The 20,126-nt window shown below is 35.3% G+C and overlaps 1 protein-coding gene across 5 annotated transcripts in view; it reads left to right on the top strand.

Moving 5' to 3' along the window:
• The window catches only part of ROBO2 (roundabout guidance receptor 2), a 602,415-nt gene that overhangs the window by 426,291 nt on the left and 155,998 nt on the right, over nucleotides 1-20,126 (top strand). For all 5 annotated transcript variants that reach the window (XM_015128844.3, XM_077994326.1, XM_077994327.1 and 2 more), the window contains exons 3-5: nucleotides 784-941; nucleotides 4,837-4,957; nucleotides 16,698-16,836. In XM_015128844.3, the coding sequence (XP_014984330.1) occupies nucleotides 784-941; nucleotides 4,837-4,957; nucleotides 16,698-16,836 (418 nt within the window). The remainder of the gene's footprint in view (nucleotides 1-783; nucleotides 942-4,836; nucleotides 4,958-16,697; nucleotides 16,837-20,126) is intronic.

The following is a 20,126-nucleotide window of genomic DNA, read 5'->3' as shown; positions in this document are numbered from 1 at the left end:
GCAGAGAAGCGCGAGTAGATAGATAGGTGACATTTGGAGAGGCAGGCATGCCAGATTTTCGGTGGTTACAGCGGAGGCCCAACCTGCTGTTCTCCTTAATGAAAGGAAGGAAATTTCAGACAGGCAAAACTGCTATAAGGGATATCTCTGCCCTGAATGTCACGCTGCCCAGATGTCACTCGGCAGGTGGAGTTGCAGAGAGAATGAAAATGTAGCCCTGCGTACGTGGGTGCTAGTGCGCTGCAAGGGTGAACCATGAGTCTGTCTCTGAAGTGTAATGAAAACAGTGTGGATCTTGTCTATGTTCATGTCATGAGAAAGGACTTCCGCAAAGAATTCTCACCCCACTTTCCCTCACAGACCATTAGGCTTGCAGGCTCACAAACCACGAGCGTATATATATATATATTTACACACACACACACACACACACACACACGAGTTTCTGTGTAGAAAATAGAATCATACTAATGAAGCGTTCTGCACCTTGCTTTTTTAATCAATCACACAACTGTACATGAATATTTCTCATTTTTTTGACTTATTTCATTTTTAAAATTGAATTTTTGACCAAAGGTGCACGATCATTTAGTCAGCCATTCTCCTGTTGATGATCATTTATGTTGGCTCTAGAATATTTTAAGGCGGATGTCGCTATGTTCTTAGTAAAAATCCAGGCAATTTTTACTAGAACAAGGTAAACAAGACTTGAAGTGACTTGTACAACAGAAAGCTTTAGTTACCGTCGCTGAGTTTTCTTTTCCTGTAATTATGTTTCCTCAGTGTTACGAGATGACTTCCGACAAAACCCCACAGATGTTGTAGTGGCAGCTGGAGAGCCTGCAATCCTGGAGTGCCAGCCTCCCCGGGGACACCCAGAACCCACCATCTACTGGAAAAAAGACAAAGTTCGAATTGATGACAAGGAAGAAAGAATAAGCGTGAGTTAAATTAAAATCGTGGCCCAGAGAGATTGAATTTTCAGTCTCAAAATACAAAATAGATGTATTTTATCCTTTAACTTATTATTAATATAATTGTTTTTGAATGTTAATTACAATTTATACTGCCTTGAAAAGATTTAAAAACATTTGGATGAGACTATAAGAGACAAAAATTATGTAAATCCAGAGTACATGAAATATTAATTGCACCAATCTGAATTGTATCTTTACCCTGCAATATTTGGCTTTTTTTTTTTTTTTTTTTGAAACGGAGTCTTGCTCTGTCGCCCAGGCCAGAGTGCAGTGGTGCGATCTCCCTCACCCCAACCTCTGCCTCCTGGTTTCAAGTGATTCTCTTGCCTCAGCTTCCCAAGTAGCTGGGACTACAGGCGGGCACCTCCACGCCCAGCTAATTTTTGTGATTTTTGTGTAGACGGAGTTTCACCATGTTGGCCTGGATGGTCTCCATCTCATGACCTCATGATCCACCCACCTCAGCCTCCCAACGTGCAGGGATTACAGGTGTGAGCCACCGTGCCCGGCGGATGTTATAGCTCTTTTATAAAAGCTCCAGAAGCTTCTGTTAGCCATGCAGTACATGAGTGTTAAACTATAAATGATAGCCATAAGCCACATTAACTACATCTAATTTTGCACCATTTTCAAAAATTATAAGTGAAAATAATTTAAGGTGATGAATATCTCAAATGCTGTTTCCAGTTTTTCCAATTAAATAATATTTATAACAGTAAAATTTTATACATGAATTGATTTAAAAGCAGATTGAATAGATATGAAATAAAATTGAAATCAAAATAGCTGACTGATTCTGCATGTTAGCTCATGCGGAAAAATAACTGTTTTCAAAGGAAATTTATAATCAGATTCATCAGTTGATTAATATTCAAAATGAAACACACAGAAACAGGGGAATGGCATGTCATCGTTTTATTTCTTCAGAGGATCCATGCAATATTCATATGTGAAGTTTTTAAGTGAGAACCAACCCACAGAAATAGTATATAATTGCTTAACTTTCTGATATTATTCAGTAGTAAAATTTTTATATTCAGTACAACTCAGAGTGAATATATTTAATTTAAGATAATTTCTCATTTGGCTGAATAAATGTGCCATTTTAATAAAAAATCTATAAAGTATTGATATTATATTAATATATATATAGTCTATATATATATATATATAATTTTTGTGTGTGTGTGAGATGGAGTCTCGCTCTGTTGCCCAGGCTGGAGTGCAGTGGTGCGATCCCGGCTCACTGCAAGCTCTGCCTCCCGGGTTCATGCCATTCTCCTGCCTCAGCCTCCCGAGTAGCTGGGACTACAGGTGCTGCCACCACACCCGGCTAATTTTTTGTATTTTTTAGTAGAGATGGGGTTTCACCATATTAACCAGGATGGTCTCAATCTCCTGACCTCATGATCTGCCCACCTTGGCCTCCCAGAGTGCTGGGATTACAGGCGTGAGCCACCGCACCCGGCCAATGTGCACAGTGTGATTACAACATAAAACAGAACCAGATAGGCTGTGGAAGAGATAACAATGTATATTCATGTGTTTCTGGTATAGAGGAAAAGAGAATTTTTCCCTTCACCCTTCAAAGATTTAAGTCTTTTAGTCCGCTGAAATAAACTGGCAATAGACAGTTTAATGGAAGGAGAAGCATAGAAAAATATTTATATGTAAGTGCAGGGGAATCATACAAAGTATAAAACTCAAAGAAGGGATAGATGGTTGAAGCTTAATTACCCTCTTCATAGGATGAGGGAAGTGGGGATAGTAGGCAGTTTCAGAGGAAGATTAAATGATCCTCATAGAAGATGAATGGGCCCAACAAATAGACAATAGCCTGAGACAAAGTTCCTCTGACCTCTGGGAGAGGTGGTAACAAGTTCTGGGAAGGTGAGGGGCAGAACTGCACTGCAAACAAAGGTTTTCTTATTACGTAGATAAAGTCTCTCAGATGACAACCCCAAGAAGAATAGTTGAACAGTCTGTCCAGTAGGCATGGTAATGACCTTTAGTTTCTTCTTTGGTAATTAATCTTTACAGGTTAATGAGATTTCAGACAGGGGATTTAGGGCAATTGTGTTTCTTTTGGAAGACCTTTTCGCAGTCAGATAAGGGAACTTTAGCAAGCTCCCCTCTCTATTCTTGGGGCAAAGGAGGGGACAGAAACAAAGGAATGTCAGAGAGACATTGATGTTAAGGAAGTTTCTGAGGACTTACGATTTCCTTTAATTCAAAGTGCTCAGAAAGCCAAAGCACCACATTTTGGGGTATCATTTTCTGAGACCCAACACTAGTCTGACTGTTAACACTGTGAGATTGACATTACCAAAGAGAATTTTGTTCTCAGTGGGCTTGCTTGGGTACCAAGTTTATGAAAATGTACTCCCGATGATGGAGTAAAATCAGCCAATGTTTAAGGATTGGTAGTTTATATTTATAGCATTTAGCTCTTGCCTATTTAAAGGAGTGCTGGCAGCTGAATAATCCAGGATGACCTTCCTCACAAGTCGGGCAATTGGTTGACTCTCAGCTGGATATCTTGGTTCCCCTCCTTATGATCTCTAATTTTCCAGCAGGCTAGTTCAGTAGGTTCCCATGTTGGTCTCAGGGTTCCAACTCGGCAAGAGAAGGCAAGACACAATGAACAAGAACCTTTCTTCCAGGGAAATATGTGCTTTAGTTCCGTTGGTCAAATCAAGTCGTGTTACCTAGCTCTCAGCCTCAAGGGGGAGGAGAAATGACCTTCGTAGCCATTTTTATAAGCTCTCATTTTATTCTATTCTATTCTCAATTCTCAGACAGAATTGAGAACAGGTTAATGGTCTTCTCCGCCTATGTAAAAAAAAAAGTTGAAAATTCCTTTCTATAGCATGACAAGTTGTAAATCTTGAAACATCTCTGATAAGAGCCAACCTACATGAGTTGTGTTTGCCTGTGAAATTAAAAAATAATGGAGAAAACCAACATGTTCTTATCTTGTATTTCTTCAAGAACACTCAATCCTTGTAAAGCTAATATTGAATTAAATGAATACCAAAAAAAAAAAAATGGAAAAGAAACTGAGTTATACATTTACTGAAAGCCTAACTCTGCTTTAATGTTCTCTTTAGCAAATACATATTTTAATATTATTGCATTTGTTTTTATCAGCCAATAAATGCTTCTCATTTAAGAAATCTTGAAGGGGAACCTATTAGATGCTAATGATTTATACCAATACATATTACCATTTTATAAATTGTGTTTGTTTTTATCCAACCTGCCATTTTCATCAAGAATTATCTCTTCAATACAAGTAATATGAGACAAAGATGATTAATACTAACAGTTGAAATGTGAATTCTAGGGAGACAAAGATTTTTACCATTTGATTTACTACTGTCTTTTAAGAGTCCAGAATACTGCATATATATATATATATATATTCAGAAAGTATGTATACACACACACATATATATACTTTCTGAATCCCTCTGATTCAGATGGATTTTATTAGATTATTTAAAATGAATATCAGTGTTTCTGATGACAAATGACAATAGCAACTTATTCACATGAATTTCAGTGTGAAGACTAACTACTGGGATTTAGTGGGGTCAGTCACAAGACTCAAAATAGGATGAGGAAAGAGAGGACAGCTGCCTTAAAAAATATTTTCTATGAAGAAAGTATGGAAACTTATATTGAGGGTGAATTTAAGAAAAGAAAGCATACCTACAAATGCCAAAATAATGGGAGAGATTTTTCCTGTGGGAAACAAATATGCTTAAATACTCAAAACTATTTATTAATGACCTTTTATTTTCTGTTCTGTTCCTTTTTCTTTCCCTTCTCTTTTCTTTTTGTTTGATTGTAACAGATCCGTGGTGGAAAACTGATGATCTCCAATACCAGGAAAAGTGATGCAGGGATGTATACTTGTGTTGGTACCAACATGGTGGGAGAAAGGGACAGTGACCCAGCAGAGCTGACTGTCTTTGGTAAAACTTTCTTCTAAATTATAATTTTTTTATTTTTATCAATTTTTCTTTGCTTTTAAGTATTACTAACATTAAAACCTGGGCCATATAAGGACAGTTACTCATGACTTTTGGTAAGCAGTGACAAATTAGAATTATCTTGTTTTCTGGCTTTCCAATAAAAGCTTTGATGTAAAGAAAAAATTATTTGAAGCTTCAGTTACCTTACATTATTCATATATTTGTTAGATTTTGGAGTTCATCAAAAGGTGAAAATATGTTCTTTCTCGAAGCCTATTTGAGATATTACATCTATCTAAAGTTTATCACTCATTCCACTCTCATGCATTTATCACGTAGCTATTATGTGCAAGACACAGGGTAAGGATTTTTAAAAATTAGAGAGTATAGTACAAAAAAACTTGTTTTCCCAGTTTTTAGAAATTCCAACTGAAGTATTTATAATTTCAACTATTGATAAAAATACTATGTATGCACACATATAAATTCAAAATTACAAAAAGGACCCCTAAAATGAGATATTTTGTTATGATATTCCTGTTCCTTCAACTTTAAGAACCAAGGCTCTCCTTAGCTGGATAAATGCAATTAATAGGTTAAAAACTGATTAGAACCATATCACATAAATGGTGGATAAAGTATAAGAAAGGAGAAAACTGGGGACAAAGATGGTCAAGGAAACAAATGTAAGGAAAATACTACAAGGCAACTGTGGAAGATTGAAAGAGAGATAAAATGACAAAAAAAAATGGAGAAAACAGATATGCTAAATATACTAAAAAATTAAACACTCTTTTAGAATACACGGAAGTTCTATTCAAACCTCTGTATAGACACACATTTATAGACACACACATGCACACACATACGTGTACATATATGTATGTATGTATATGTACATGTATATATATACAATCTTCATTACACATTTTACTATTGCAGATATTAGGTGATATTTTAAGAGCAAAAATATCATTGTGATGTGTAAATTATTTTTCAGTACCAGTAAAATAATCCTCTACTTCTGTGCATGATATAAAATCCCTATTTGTGGTCATTACTCAGGACACACCCAAGTGTGGCACCAAAGCCCTGCATAGGTCCCTAAAGAAACTTCTTTTGCTAGTTTGGGAGATGCCATCCCATGGTGTAATGGGAGTGCCACTATAGAAAGAACTGTATCAAGATGTCTGCGATTTTTCAAGTGTTAAGATTGTGCTTTATGCATGTGTACCAGAATGCAGACCTCTCCTTTCAATCATTCTGAGCACCGGGTAATCTCTGGTAACACTCCCTGCGGCTACTAAGCAGCTTGAAGTCCCAAATGACAAAGCTAGGAGAAATCCCATAATTCGTTAAAGGAATTGAATAGAAAAACTAAAATTGTTCAAAGTGTGCATGTAGATTTCTATCCTGCAGAGCTCAGACAAGTGTGAGTTTGCCCCTTCCTTTCATGCAGTCCTCTGTAAGAGTCTCAAGATGTGCTCCATTCTGTAATGAATAAAATACAGTTTTGCCTGGGAAGATATGATATTAGTGGTCACTGAACGTTAGCATTGAAAGCCCACAAGTACAGCTCTTCTATTTAAAGAAACACTCATTTCTGTTTTTCTGTAACTACCACAAACTCTGGAATAGAAAAAAAAAAAAAAAGCTGTATTACTACAGCATAGACTGCCTTCAGAAGGAAATTGAAAGAGTTTAATGTCATTACTGAAGCAATTAGACTTACCACTAATGAGATATCCTCATGAAATATTTACTGTACCTTCCCTAAAGAAATGATGAGAACTACTGGGGATTCCTAAACATGTCAAGAGTTATGTGAGAACTTCTAAATTATTTCGAAAATAGCTATCATCCAAAGAGATTGAATTTGTCTAGAGGCAGTTCCCCTGGCAGAATTGATTTAGGAAACTGAGAAATGTTTATTAGATGGTGTAAGCTAGTCAGAACTGACCTGAGGGGTGATAAGTACAAGATTAAGTTGAGGGAAAAACTAACTTTCCATTATTGGTAAGAAAACAACATCCAAATCCAAAAGAAAAACAACAACAAAGAAAGTGATGGTCCAAATCAAGGATGTGACAAGTATTGCCCGAGAAACCCCTTCTGTATCTTTGCTCCTTATTCTTAGAGAATGTAAAAGAAACAGTGTACTTATTAATAGAGAGATCTTTATTTTACGCTGGTACTCCTACATCTAATACACATTTTCCAATAAAACTCTTTATATTTTAGCATTGTTGCATATTATCAGTTTTGACCTAATGTTTACATAAGTAAAATTGATTATACTTCATACAATTTTATTTTCATGAAGCAGCAATTTCACTTTTAAAGGTCTGGCTACTATAACCATTCTGTAGCTACAGAAGGTTTTTAAATGTCCTTTGCAATTCAATCTTTACCTTAAGATATGTTATACAGAACAAGTAACATTTTGTTGTTCAAAAAAATAAGTATATGTGTAAGTAAAGTAACATTTAATTGTTCAAGAAATGTAATTCACTTGTAAATGCCAAGAAAAACAGTGAAAGGATTAAAGTTTTTTTTCCAATATAATAGCTATCTACTTTCCGAGACATACTGCTAGGAAAAGGAATTTCTCAATTCTTCAAGTATTTTGATTCTAGTGGGCTTGGACTTTGAAGTTTTATAGTTTAATATTTCAACATTATATATTTTAAATGTGCCATTTGGTCATATCAAAGATATGATCAGTGTGACCTAATTTTAAAAAGTTACTGTGCCATTCTCCACAAATCACGTATTGTGGTTGATCTTCTAATATTTTTTGGCCATGAAATAACATCCTAATTAACTGGGCATTATCAAATCTAAAAATTAGAAGTAGGTATCATAGTCTACAATAGCACTCACATCTATGGCCTAATCTATACACCTTCCTGAAGAATAGCCCCTGGAAGTTTACATATGTTAAGCTCTAAAGATCCCGGATGGCAAAGAGAGCTGAAGTAAATAATTCAGTTTCTAATTATGAGTAGATATCAGAGAACTGCTATCCAAAATTCGACTGGTTTTTAAAAATGACATGTGGATTTCAAAATGATTTTTAGGTGTTTATCAATGCAATACATGAAAACTTATTTTATGTGTAACATTTGTAAAACATAATAAATATTACAAAACTTAGAATGAAATACAGGAATCTCTTGCCCCAACACACACACACACACACACACACACACACACACACACACACACATACACACACACACACACTGTCTCGCCCACACACACACATTTCTCATCATTTTACATTCTGTTTTATCTAGTTCTTCTGGGATTTGTTTCCGTATTTCTGAATATGTGCTTAACCTACTATTTATCATTGTATCAATGTCATATATTGTTTGACTTCCTATTATGGAAGATGACGATTTGGCCCACTTATATCTCCTTCCCCACCTTCTCACCTCCACTTTTCCTTCTTTTTCTCTTTTTAGTATATGAACTTCAGAAATATTGGTTATATTAATATTCAGAATTTGAGTTACTATAGTCATGTAAATATTATTGACTGTGAGTTGAATGTTATAGTATTATGACCGTATTTCTTTTCGGGTACTCTTTTGGTTCTTCTTTGAATTAATAATAAACCCATTTTCCCATTTACTTATGCTTGTCTATACCTGTCATGAATTCTTGAAATCTCTAACAGGAACTATAAAATCTTCTATAATCTATTTTTTTAGACTTTAGCTATTAAGTCCCCTTCACTACAGCCTTCCCTGAGGCTGCCTGATCTGACTTGGTTAGCTATTCCTTAGGTCTACCCCATAAACCTGATTCTGATTTTGTCTTCCTCATCTGTAATGTTGGATCTTCTGTTTTCTGCATGCTGTGTTTGTTTCTTGGTGAACCCCTCTTTTCAGAAGGGGGGTTCTCAACTTCTTTCTGCTTGGCTGAAGCTTGGAGCACATTCCAACCAAAACTCCTTTACTCTATCCAAACCTTAGAGTTCTAGTTTAGAATTATACTTTAGTTAGGGAATTTGACTTAAATAATATTTTTGCTTAGAATATTAAAGTTGTGACTCTAATAATCATTTAGCTTCTCATGATGCTCTTGAGAAATCTGTGATTCTGATTCCTGTATCTTTGTATGTGATCAGTTTTCTTTCTTTCTTTTTTTTTTTTTTTTTCTTTCCAAATGTTTGGTACTCTCTTTACCCCAGTGTTCTGAAATGGTTCAATACATTACCTTAGTTTGACACTCTTCTATCTTCCTCTCTATATAGGTGATAAGCAATCTCAATCTGAAAACTCTCAACTAAAACAATTCAATGAAATTTTTAATTTTAAATTTAATGAAAATTTTAATTTTTAATTTTAAATTTTTCTTTGTCAAACATGTTTTCATTAATTAGATTTTAAACCTCCTTAGTTTTTCTTTTCTCTAATTCCTCCTTACTTATAGCATCCTGTTCCTTTGTAGCAGAGAGTATTGTTTTTGTAATTTGTATTTTATTTTATTTTTTCCCCAACTTTTACTAAGTTTCCGGGTACATGTGCAGGATGCGTAGGTTTGTTACCTAGGTAAACTTGTGCCATAGTGGTTTTTGCTGCACAGATTAACCTATCACCTAGGTATTAGGTCCCGCATCCATTAGCTGTTCTTCCTGATACTCTCCCTCACCATGCCCCTTTGTCAGGCTCCAGTGTGTTGTTACCCCGATGTGTTCATATATTACCATTGTTCAGCTTCCAATTATAAGTAAGAACATGTGTTGTTTGGTTTTGTTTCTGCAGTAGTTTGCTAAGGATAATGGCATCCACCTCCTTCCGCGTCTCTGCAAAGGACATGATCTGATTCCTTTTTCTGACTGCATAGTATTCCATGGTGTATTTGTACCACATTTTCTTTATTCAGTCTATGATGGGCATTTGGGTTGATTCCATGTCTTTGCTATTGTGAATAGTGCTGCAATGAACATACATGTGCATGTATCTTTATAATAGAATGATTTATATTTCTTTGGGTATATACCCAGTAATAGATTGCTGGGTCAAATGGTATTTCTGTTTCTAGATCCTAAAGGAATCACCACACTGTCTTCCACAACAGTTGGACTAATTTACATTTCCACCAACTGTGTAAAAGCGTTCCTATTTCTCTGCAGCCTCACCAGCATCTGTTGTTACTTGACTTTTTAATAATTGCCATTCTGACTGGCATGAGATGGTATCTCATTGTGGTTTTGATTTGCATTTCTCTAATAATCAGTGATGTTGAACTTTTTTTCATCTTTGTTGGCCACACAAATGTCTTCTTTTGAGAAGTTTCTGTTCATGTCCTTTGCCCACTTTTTAATGGGGGTTGTTTTTTTTTCTTGTAAAGTTGTTAAAGTTCCTTGTACATCTGGATATTAGGCCTTTGTCAGATGCATAGATTGCAAATATTTTCTCCCATTCTGTAGAATGTCTCTTCACTCTGATGATAGTTTCTTTTGCTGTAGCTCAGAATTTTAGTAACCCTTTTTTTAAAGTAAAATTATCTTGTGATGCTTCTCTGCCTTTATTTCCTCTTAGCTTCTCTTCCCCACCATCCCCCACCACTAAGGCTAAATACTACATTGTTCTTTGTCTTTTCACTGGAAGCTTTTTTCAAATGGCACATGATCTATTTTTGTTAATTCATATTTAATTGTTATTCTTCAAAAAGATTACTGGAAACTCTGTGCCAACTGATTATTTTCACCATACGATGTTCAGATTGAGAACTAACCATTCTGGGGAGGATAAGGACAGAGACTGGGGCTGTGATGCTGGTTTTCAGTCTTTGAGAGACAATAGTTGATAACCTGAGAGTAGTTGAGATATTCAGAGATAATGCTATGAGAGAAGATCCTTAGGACCCACACTTTAAGAAATATCTGTATTTTATTAATAGCATGTGGTATTAATTTAAGTATTAAGAACATGAGGTGTTATTACGATTGTTGTTGGCAATATAATCCTTTCTTGAGTATATTTATTGAGCATCTACTATGTCCCATGCCCTGTTTACGTGCTTAAATACTAATGGTGGAATGAACAGACAGAGTCCGGGCTCTCACCTAGACTCTTATGTCATGTTATCAGCAATAACATGAAACTTTGCCTCTAATAGGTGGTGAGAGAGGCATTTTTTTTTCCTCTGAGAACATTTATCTATATTTGTCTTTGCTTCATAGGATGATTTTTCTCAGGCAAGTAAAGTTCTAGCCAAAAAGAAACTAATACAGTCAGGATTTATTTAATCACATTCAGACAGCCGGATCGTTATCATTCAGTCTTTTTCTGGAAGGGCATGATAATTCATATTCCATGACTATCAAACCCACCCTCACCTCATACATGCCCAGTTAAATAAAAGGAGACCTACCAGGGCCATCTGACTTCCAATTTAATTGACACTACAGGGTGGCAGGTCTTTCTGGCTGAGCTGAAGTCAAGATAAGGTTTACAAGCAGTGGTTAACTCCAATGTCCTTTTATTACATAGCTTTGGTCTTACAGGACTTAAAGAACTCTACCTGTGTAATTATTGCCATAACACTAGTTTTATAATGTTAAGCAAAGTTTATTTTTAAAATTTTATGGTCATTTGAGAAATAGCTGTTATAACACAGTCACTGACAATTTTAAAGCCATTTTCGATGACTGAATACAGTTAAAAAGAGAAATTTGTTTGCTGGGCACTTAATTTTTTTCATGTAACTAAGGACCTTAAGAGATACTATGCAACCACATTTCAGATTTATGGTATTTTGTGTTAAATTGTATATTTGCTTTCTGATTATTTTTGACATAACTACAACAAGACTTGGCATTTGACTTTATTATAGCTGCATATAAAGTTGGATTTTTCCAAAATGCCAATTTGAAACTAAATTGACAAGACTGACTACTTGAGGGCTGTACTTTACAGAAACAACTGGCAAACAACACCACTGTCCCAAGAGAGATTAATCTTGTAAGCAAGTTATGCAGGTGATTCAAATCCTGTTAATGTCACATAAAAAATGTTAATTGCATTGGCAAAGACATTGCCTCTGATCACTCCGCAGTTATATAATTAGAGATCAGCCCATTCGGAGAGGCTCTGATCTAATTGATAAGCAGTCAGCAAACGACCCTTGAGATTTCTTCCCCGTTTTTCAATATGTGGTCAGACATAAGGTAGTAACACGAAGAAATCAGTGACCTTGTTTTGACACGTTTTAAAATTAAGTTTGCTTGTTATTCAATGGTTTAAGATTTTCATGCATATTTATTTTAATTGGATGGGGCTCTAATTGTCCAAACTCTATGGAGTATTAATAGGTATTGAGTGTGATCACTTATCAATGCATTGGATGGTTCTGGAGCATTAATAGGTATTGAGTGTGATCACTTATCAATGCATTGGATGGTTCTGTTATCAACTTACTTTCTAATCCTTCGAGCTTTTCATTTTTTTGGAGATGATTTTGAGTCAAAAGGGGAGACTCAAGTCACTTCCTTGTAATTTTTAAAATTTCTGTCTGAAAGGGGCTTGGTTTTGTGTTTGGTTATTGTAACAATTGCCACTGCAAATGCAAATCATTTGAAATACACTTTTGGCCTGTACAGCTTCTTCAGTCTTCATATTTATGTTTCTGATTCTTGGATTTTCTGGAAATAAAGTTGGTTAAGAAAAGTGGAAAATAGTTCTTACAAAAAATTTCTTCCACTTAAATAAATGTTAAGCAGACCTACAGTTTTTAACATAATGTTTTCTGTGGGTAATTATGAAAATTGCAAAGCAGAAGGTGAGTTTAGTATAATTAAGAGAAAACAATTGGAATAATGAATAATACAATTTAGAGATAATTGTTAGAAAGGGTGCTATGGACATTCTCAGAATAATACTTTAAAATATGTGACCAAGCTCCAGTATCTCAGGAATTTCCCATGTCACATTGTTGGGCAGCACATCCTAATACCCAGGTATAAAACCCATGTGGCTGTGTCATGTACATGCAGGTGACTTTCATCTCACTTCTTCTTTGCCTTTGTTTTGTTTTGTTTTGTTTTTCTATCCATCGAATTACATTTTTTCACCATGAGCCAATGTCAGACTTCCAAAAATTGTATACCACATATGCTCCTGTGGTTATCCAGTTGCTAAGCAACTGGACTCTGCTTGAGGGTAGCAGGGAAGAGAGAAGGTTCATTGTGAAGTTCTGTACCCCTGCTGAGTTCATTTGAACAGCAGCAGGGATCCTGTATCTTGATTCTTCTTGAAATTATAAATCAAGTGCTTCCACGTGTCTCTATATAAAACAATGAGGCTTAGAACAAGTACAATGACCAAAAAAACCCTTAAGGATCCTGATGGTCTCCCCTTGAGGAAAGGACAGCTTAGTTTGTGACATTTCTGATGTAACTTTGGCCATTTGGATTAATTATATGTTGTGATTTTGTGACTGTTAGCAAGTTAAGGAAAGCATACACAAAGTTTTTCTGAAAATATAAGTAAGTATTTTAATGGAACTGGTCTCACATAGTGTTTTTCAATTTATTTTATACCCAGCATAATGTCATGAAAACTTTTCATATTAGATAGGTAGTTTTAATATTGCAATGACTTAACAGTTTTTCAGTGTATAAGTTTGCCGAAATTTATCCTAAAATCTCACGTTTTCCAATATTGTCAGTTTTGCTGCAATGATCCTATGGACTTCTTATTTTTGTTGCAATTATCAGTTATCGAAGTCACTGTTCTGCATTGTTATATTTTGCAGAGTGTCTGCAAGTAATGGTTGTTTTGGTTCTTCTTCAGTGCTCACACTTCCTTTTTCTTACTGATTTTTCATGTTGGCATGCCCATCTTCTTCTGGACTTCAATGGGCATAACTTTTGTATCTTACTTTTAAGAGAATTTTCACATTTAATTTATGACAAAATATCTTCATCACGTTTAAAAAGTCTTTTTGATTCCTTCATTATTTAGATGTTTTTTAATCCAATAGCTATATCTACAGATTTGATCATATGTATTGTTATTTCCCTTCCTATTATATAAGTAACCTCCTTTATCTCATTGAAAATTTGACTTCAAGTAATAGAAATCTGCCTAACAATGGCTTAGGCATAAGAGGTTCATTTTTCTCATCCTCACCATTTCTATGATGAAAAGAGCTTAAACACACAAACTCACACACACATGCACACACTCACACACACTCCATGTTTTACCTGCCATTCTGTTTCAGTTTGCTAAATGAAAAGTTGAGACACTTTCTAGAGTTTCCTTTTCACTCTATGTGTCTGACTGATCCCCCAGTTTTGATCTCTCTTTTCTGTCCCCTTTTCCACATCCTATGAACCATTGTGTCAGTTTAAGCTGAAATAATTTCTTACAACAACACTTTGACTTAATTCATGACTTTGTTTCTCTTCTACTTTATCTTTCACAGACATGCCAACAAGCCCTTTTTCATATGCTAATTCAAAATGTTGCTTACTTGCTTAAAGTCCTTCAGTAGCTCTCTATCAACCTCAGGGCAGAGCTCACAGTCCTTGAGTGGTGAACAAGGCCTTCATGGTCTTACCACTCACTCTCTGGCTAGCTTTGTCTCTCACCACTTTCCCCAATGAAACTAAGCTGCTCACTATTCACCAGCTTGACCACTTAGTCAAAGTCTCTAGGAGTGGTTGTATTAGCATGTGCTGAATGAGTGAGTGGATGAGAGAAAGACTTCTCTAGCTTGTTCATTCCAGTGTCGGGATGTAGTATGATACTCCTGCTAAAATCAGAGGGAACAGGAAGGGTCTCCTCTTGATGAATCATTTTTCAATCTTGAGTAATATCAATAGTGTCTCAAATCTCTTTAACATTGGGTTGATGTAGTTTTTGGATGAACTGGATAAATAGCTGCACCTGATAGCACAGAAAAAGTCAATCCCGCTTCCTATGCTAATTATTTATTTTTTACTGTTAACATTTGGGACCCTCGTAAGGATATATTAATCCTATTGCCTATTTAACTACCAGAAATGATAGCTCAATACCAACTATTCCAGCCCCGAAATAGCTGTTTTGGGTACATAGGGTCCAGAGTTGGAAAAAAATCACACTAAATTATTTTATCTGACATGCAGGTTTGTTCTGTTGTCTGTGGGGCACAATTTGGTGCTAATTTATTCAGAGTGTCTAAAATCTTTAGATGCAACCATGTTTTTCTTTCGTTTTTATGGATTGCTTGTCAATTCTGCATTTACAAAATTTTTCATGATAAAATTCTATTTGCCTTGTTTTATGGCTTGGGATTTTTGAGTCTCAGACTACAGATACTCAAGCATACGCAGAAAATTCTGATCCCTACTGTCAAATTCTCTGCAGAGATACAACTATCTTCCTTCTAAATGCCAATGATAGTTGGTTTTATTGCAATAAAATATTTATCTTGCAACTCACACATCTGTTTTATAAATATGGATCTTGATTTAGTCAATAAAATAAAATACTCTTATTTTATACTCTTAAAATCTATTATTTGAAGTAATTTATTTTCTTTGAAGGTTTCCTGCCAAATACATTTTAGTTTTTGTGGCACTGTGTACAAAATTTTAAATTAGAAGGTTTGAAACTCAAGTCTTAGGTGGCTAAATGTGTCCAGATGGCCAGATGAATCGTGTCAACTTCCTATGAATCTCATCTTTCTTTTCCTTGGCTTAGTTCTTGTTCTACCTCAGTAAGTAGCAATATTGAATTTGTTTGTGATTTTTAGATATGGGCTAATAAAATTTAAATGAAAATTTTTCCAGTCTCAGGCCATTATCCAAAAGGAAAGAAACCGGACAAGGAATGCCAGTGTTTAGCAACACATCAAACTGCTTTTTGTTTTATATCCTCAGAAGCTAAGCATCTTATGGACAGGAAAAGACTTTTATGGATAAGGACTTATTTTTCTCTAGCTTTATGTCAGAGAGTGCTAGAATACAATTTAACAGTGCCAAATACAGATTAATAAAAGAAGAGAGGATGAAAACAGTAAAACAGACTACCGAAGAAATAAAAAACATAAAATTAAGTAAAATAAAAATGGATAAATATCTCAAACACTTAAGAGAAGACCATTGGAGAAAACCTCAAAAAATTGATAAATAAATAGTTTGCAACATTTAATAATGGCAGTCTCTGTATTTAAGAAAAAAAAATCAGGCAGACAGCTTTCCATATATGAAGTTAAAATAGTATGGGAATATTAAGTCCTTATCAAATCATAGCCTAAGTGGGAAAATTTAGGTTATATATATGTGCGAAAGTACACATTTTTAAATTTTCTCTAGCGTTCTTGAGGAATATTAATATTTGGTTTTTAAAATATTTTTATTCCTTTCAACTTTTCGTTTTCCCACATTGAGCCCTGATAATAGATTACTGTGATCATTTTTAATCTCTTTTTCCTGTAGAATTCAGTGTTCTGATTTTTTATGATAGGATACACCTGATTTAGCTCAGGGATTCAGTGAAAAATCAATTTAATATTTTTTCCAAAGGTTGTATCATCTTAAGTGCAAACTGTAGCTATTCCTTTGTTCCAAAATACTGTATTTTATTGAATGCTGTTGGACTCACAAGGCCACAGAGTTAGGTACCTGTGTACCAACAGTAAATTAGGTTTCCTTTGCTTATCTCATAATGTAATTAAAGCACATATAATAGTTTATCTCATTTTACCATTCTTTCTTTTTTTTTTTTTCAAGAACGACCCACATTTCTCAGGAGGCCAATTAACCAGGTGGTACTGGAGGAAGAAGCTGTAGAATTTCGTTGTCAAGTCCAAGGAGATCCTCAACCAACTGTGAGGTGGAAAAAGGATGATGCAGACTTGCCAAGAGGAAGGTAAGACCATCATATGGATGGACTATTGCTAGATAACCAATGAATAATTAAGAAAGAAAAGGACAGCTACAGTGCCACCACCATATACTCCTACGTCTTGGGGTATTTTCACTCATGTGATTTTTACATATGCAAGCCACATATTTACTGTTTATATATTAAAGTCCTCCAGGCTTTCAATGTCACTCTTTCAGTGAGTATCTACATCAATGCTTGATTCTTCATTCCACCTCTTATCCCTGGATACCAGGGATTCCTGGGTGCCTTCTTTCCCCGGACCCTTTGGGAATACTATTCCATTCCCGCAGAATGCCCCCTGCATGCCTCCATCAATGACTGCCCTGTTCCCATGTTTCACCCACTCTGGATACCATTTGTCACCTCTACGGCCCAAAGCATAACCAACAAAAGACTACTGCATGTGGCTGACTAAGTCCTGGAGTAAAGGAAAGGTCAGCACAACACTGAACTGGTAGCAAGTAGTTGGCATTATTTTTCACACAGGGGATTTCTAACACAGGGACCTCCTGTCACTTTCTTTCTTGCCATCTCTTCATGGAGACCTTCTCTTCCATCTCTTTCTTATTGTTCTTATCACAAAGCCCTCAAACCCAAGCTCTCAAGCTCTCATCTTATTCAAAAATGCTTTTCATCTTATATGAAAATAGTTTTAACTTGTTGTTATATAAATTTCCCTAAGACCTTGCCATTTAGAATCAAATCAGTAATTCAACTGGTTTGTTGTTGTTGTTGTTGTTGTTGTTTTAACACAAGTAATTTTATCTTTAAGATTTGTTATGGCTTCCTGCTAGTTCTGCCTACTGACATTATAACCATCATACATTCTCCAATTATTGCCTGCATAAAATTGTACAGGCCGTGTTTTACTGGTTCTTGTTTTTTACAACAAATTTTTGGCCAGGCACAGTGGCTCATGCCTGTAATCCCAGCACTTTGGGAGGTCAAGGCAGGTTGATCACCTCAGGTCAGTAGGTCAAGATCAGCCTGACCAACATGGTGAAACCTTGTCTCTATTAATAATACAAAAAATTAGCCATGTGTGGTGGCGCACACCTGTAATCCCAGTTACTCGGGAGGCTGAGTCTGGAGGATCACTTGAACCCCGGAGGTGGTGGTTGCAGTGAGCCAAGATCCTGCCACTGTACTCCAGCCTGGGTGACAGAGTGAGACTCTGTCTCATAAAGAAAAAAAAAAAAAAGAAAAACTTTGTTTCATTCAACTGACTGGCATTAACCAGGCTTCTACAGAAGCTATATACCTTTTATGTGCTTTCACTGCTGTCAGTACTTTCCTAAATGTAAACATTCATTTCAAAATTTCAATTTTATAAATCCCAAGATATGATAAGATACTTTATTTCAAAAGGCACGTCACTCATGGATTGAATGCACCAACCATTTATAACAGTTACTGAGAGGTTCTTTGCAATCTATGGGAATAAAACAAGTGAAAACATTAATTCAGTTAGTTTTTCGGCCTATGTAGTAGGGAAAGTCATTACTGTGTTTCTTTTATCATTTTAATGCCAGACATCTATCTTTAAAGGAATGGTATTATTAGAAGATGTTTGTAAATGTGAGGCTTTTTGTGCCATCTCATTGGAGAAGCAGGTTAGAAAACAGGGAGAGTTTACACTATTGAACTGTTACTGTCCATCCTCTACACATAGTCAACAACTTGCTTCAAATTTGAGAGCACATAATGAATAATTTTAAAATGTTAATGTAAGGTGAAGAGATTAATTCTATAGTAAAATTTATCCTAGTGTAAACAAAGGTTTATTTTTTAAAACTGGGAGTATATGGCCTTGTCCATTGTAACTTCAAAAACCTTCAGTTTTGGCATAATTTTGATTTATAGGAAAGTAACAAAGTAACAGAGAGTTTCCATATACACTACACCCAGTTTTCCTTATTGTTAATATCTTACACGACTATAAAACATTTGTCACAACTAATGAGCAAACCTTGATACGTAATAATTAAGTAAAGTGTGTACATTATTTGGATCTCCCAGGTTTTCATCATTGTCCTCTTTCTACTCCAAGTCCTGTTCAGGTAATTATTGAGTTGGGTGCCACAGACTTCTGCATTTGTTCTCATGTCTCTCTGGTGTCTTGTGGCTTGTTACAGGTTCTTAGTGTTTCCTAGTTTTGTGAGCTTAACAACCTTGCAGGGAAGTACTGGCCAGGTGCGCTATCGAATGTCCCCCAAACGTGGATTAGTCTGGTGTTTTCTTCTATTAGAATGGGTTCATAGGTTTTTTTTTTTTTTTAAATGCCATAGAAATGAAATGCTCTTCTTATCACATTGTATCGGGGGTACATTATATCCGTATAACAGCACTGGTGACCCTGTTAATTTTCAAACATTGAGCAAGAGCTCGTTGAAAAAAGTATTAAAAATAGAGAATTGTAAGTGTGCGTTGCATTTTAACATGTCTATGTTTCTGAATTAAGGTAAAATAAAAATGAATTGAGCCTAGTTTGATTATTTTCAGTTTAATGTAGGTGTTGGTCATAAACCTGACAACTTAAGCTGCTACACTGTTCTCTAAATCTTGCCAAATTCATTTGCTTCAAAGTACAAATGATACATATAAATCAAACAACAGCATTCAGGTTACATTTTCAGAAGGTATGATATCAAGGCCACTAAACAACAAGGTTGAAAGCATGAGAAATCTTAGTTTCATTAACTTCCTTTAAAACATTTTCATAGCTTTGGCCTCTTTATTCTTTTTACTGGCATATTATTGTAGTACTTTGTGTAACCAGTTAAATATTTTTAAAATCTTAGGCAAATGGAAGTGCTGTGTAAGCTTTAAATTGTTTTGTTAGAGAGGCTTAAAGCAAGGATAAGTGTAATATAGAAACTGAGGTCAATATTTTCATCATGAAAGAAGCATGTACTTTTTCTTGAATTCCCAGTCTTTAAGTGATATTTCAGAGGAGTTTATTCGTTCCTCGATTTGTATGTATTAGCATAAGCCTCACTTATGCATAATGAGAGGGAAAGACACTTCTTTCCTTGGTGAGGAATAACAGTAATAACTTTTAGCCAACCATAGACTAAATCAACAACATTGATTCTATTACATTATTTAGGTCTCAGACTAGGGAGATGGCCATTGTTCTTGTATAAGCAATTGGTGTGGTGGATGACATTTCTTTGGCTTAACACTTAATGAAATTTGAATAAGGTTTGTGTAGTGGTTCATGCTTAACACATTTATAGGAAGGCTTTGTAGGACAGCTGCATAGCCTGTAA

The sequence above is a fragment of the Macaca mulatta genome, chromosome 2 (assembly GCF_049350105.2).
Source record: "Macaca mulatta isolate MMU2019108-1 chromosome 2, T2T-MMU8v2.0, whole genome shotgun sequence".
Taxonomy (NCBI): domain Eukaryota; kingdom Metazoa; phylum Chordata; class Mammalia; order Primates; family Cercopithecidae; genus Macaca; species Macaca mulatta.
This window is presented reverse-complemented; position numbering and strand designations above follow the sequence as displayed.